This window comes from Apis dorsata, unplaced genomic scaffold, assembly GCF_000469605.1.
Source record: "Apis dorsata unplaced genomic scaffold, Apis dorsata 1.3 scaffold_547, whole genome shotgun sequence".
Taxonomy (NCBI): Eukaryota; Metazoa; Arthropoda; class Insecta; order Hymenoptera; family Apidae; genus Apis; species Apis dorsata.
The window spans coordinates 137,678-140,472 of NW_006263765.1; the positions used below are offsets into that span (position 1 = coordinate 137,678).

At 31.9% G+C, this 2,795-nt stretch overlaps 1 protein-coding gene across 8 annotated transcripts in view; it reads right to left on the bottom strand.

Moving 5' to 3' along the window:
* Positions 1–2,795, bottom strand: part of LOC102681961 (carbonic anhydrase-related protein 10-like) — a 189,527-nt gene that overhangs the window by 61,565 nt on the left and 125,167 nt on the right. For all 8 annotated transcript variants that reach the window (XM_031512988.1, XM_031512990.1, XM_031512992.1 and 5 more), the window contains exon 3: positions 1,484–1,620. In XM_031512988.1, the coding sequence (XP_031368848.1) occupies positions 1,484–1,620 (137 nt within the window). The remainder of the gene's footprint in view (positions 1–1,483; positions 1,621–2,795) is intronic.

Genomic DNA, 2,795 nt, shown 5'->3' on the forward strand with positions numbered 1-2,795 from the left:
AAATGGAGGCCCGCGTAAATCGGGCGCCGCGTTAATTTCCACGAGCGAGATCCGCACACGCTCGATAAAACAAGACCGACGAAAGAGAGGGAGGGAAACGAATGACGGTGAAACCGAGAGACTCGTATATTTTTTCTTTTCCTCCTTCCTCCCCTCCCCCGTTATTCGTGCAAGGAAAGAGTTAAGATTAATCGAAGGATAATCTATAAATATTGATTTAAATTGCGGTATAGAAAATTTCAAGTAACTTGATCGATCTCGAAATTAATCGCGATTAATCTAGAAGAATTATTTTTTCGAAGAAACGTGTTACAAACTGTGATCGAGCTGTACTATTTGCTCACCCCTACTATTTGTTCGATCGTGATTATTTTATTTTACCGAAAACGATATTTCTCAGTGAACTTCGTAATATACGCGATTATTTTATCGATCAAGAAAATTGAAACGAGCGATGAATCTAGACTTGGATTGCGATTGGATAAATTGTGCAATAAGATACGATTTAAGAGAAATTCGTATCCTTGTACTTTGGAACCGATATAATTTTGCAAAGAAACTCTCGTTAAAAAAAATATTAAGTCTTTGATGTTCCAAAATTATGCGAAGAAAGATTATTTGTATCCACGCTTCTCACGAGATATGTGTGGGGGTACACGAATAAGAAGAATGTTAAACAGGGAGATATATAATTAATGGATTTATCATCGAACTAACGAATTCTCTTTCCCTATTTCTCTTTTCTCTCGGTGAAAAATGGATAGAGAGAAAGTGGAGAACGGTCCAGAGTGAATTCAAAATCCATTACTAGCCGGCGACAGCTCTGGGAATAGTGCGCAACCTACTCGCGTGCAACCGTCTCACCGCGATATCCGATATATCTAAGTAAAATAAATCATCCGAAAAAATGTTAATTTTCGCTTCGAACCAACCGATTCCAACCAATCGAAAGTGTCCGCGTTTTATTTTTCGCTTTCACCCCTGAAATCTTCCCTCGTCTTTTTAATCGATATAAATTTTATTTTTCCTCGCTTCGATTCGTTTGAAACGGTTGGTTATGTTGGACATTTCGAAAAATATATGTCGCGGGATAATTATTTAAGAAAATAAAACACACGGTAAAAAAATAAGTACATTTATTTATTACCTATCTACCCGTCGTCTCTTATTCGATTCGTCTTTATTTCGTTCGAAATTTTTCCTTCAAATATTAAAAATATTGAAAGAATAAAGGAAATTACGTTAAAATAAATTTAAAAGCGCTAGTAGCGAACAAACTACTAAGGTATTTTAAAGGATCTTTGTTGAAACAAAGCCGCGAGAATCAAAACTTTCGAGTCATTTCAAGTCGAATCCTTCTTTACTTCTGAATGCGGTTCTGGATCGTTTCAGTAGTTAAAGTACCGCAACGAGAGTTAAAAGAAAAAGAAAAAAAAGAGGAGAGAGGGAGAAAAAAGGAAAAGGAACAGGGTGGATAAATTACCTTGTGTTTGTCGACCAACACGGGTCTCAAGTGGCGGTCGAAGAGAAGCTTGTCAGGCTCGATGTTGATAGGGCTCTGTCTCCTTCCTTTGCTGCACAAAGACCATTGGGGGTTTATCAGTCCCCAAAACGCAGGTCCTGTAAGCAAAACGAAAAAAACACGATATGACGATTAATTTGTTTATCGGTCGATCGATTTCTTATAAATGGCGTGTTAATTTTCAAAATAATTCTCTTTCGAATCGAGGTTGTGTTTTAGTTTCAAGATTGGACGCAATCCGTGTGTTATTTTATCAAATATCTTCTGTTATTCGAGAAATTTTTACAAATCGTTCTGTTATAAAATTTCACGAAAAAGGTGCGCGGGATGGAATCACGTTTCGTTTGTGTTTAATTAAAAATTTATAAAAATTCCAATTTAAAATATTTTAAATTATTTTAGTCGGGGAAAAAGTTAGAATTTAAATTATCGAATAATGCGACATTTGTGTTAACTTTTAAAAATAAAAAAGGAAAAGAGAAGGAAAAGAAAAAGAGAATATTAGAAAGGGATAATTTAAGTTCAACTTACTTGTTTATTTATTGCAAGATTGCAAAAATTTAATTATATTGGACGAAAATAAATTTATTAGAAAGGAGAGAAATCGATATACACGTTTGTATCGTTCGACGGCCACGCGTCGACTAAATTTATTTCGTCGTACTTTTACCTCTCCTCGTTTCGACTTTGTTTATATTTCGATACGGCTTCGGTCGTTCTTCGAATTTCTTATTCTTATCATATAAACATACGCAATTTATTCACATTTATGTTTTTGTATTCGATATATTCCAGGAATAGGATTTGTATACATTGCGTGTTTTTCAACTCGAACCACAACTTTTGTATATAAAACCAAGTCAAAAGTAATCGTATAGAGAAATAAAATTATTTCAATTTATAATATAAATTAAATCGATTAACTTAACTTTTTCCAATTTTTATACGATTCTTTACGATTACAAAAAAGCATAATTTTCACATAACTCAATAAAATATTCAAATATTATTATAATATTTAATATATATTATATAATTATATATATAATTTTATAATATTATATATTATTATATATTATATTATATTATATTAATATTATATATTATATATATAATTTATTATAATATTAAATACAATTATTATTTAAATCGACCAATATTATATCTTGCAACGATACATGCATTTTTACTTACATTCCTCCATATTCGGTAATTCAAACGATTTCCAAATCTTCTTCTCTTACCGAAAAAAAAAAAAAAAAAAAAAAAAAGA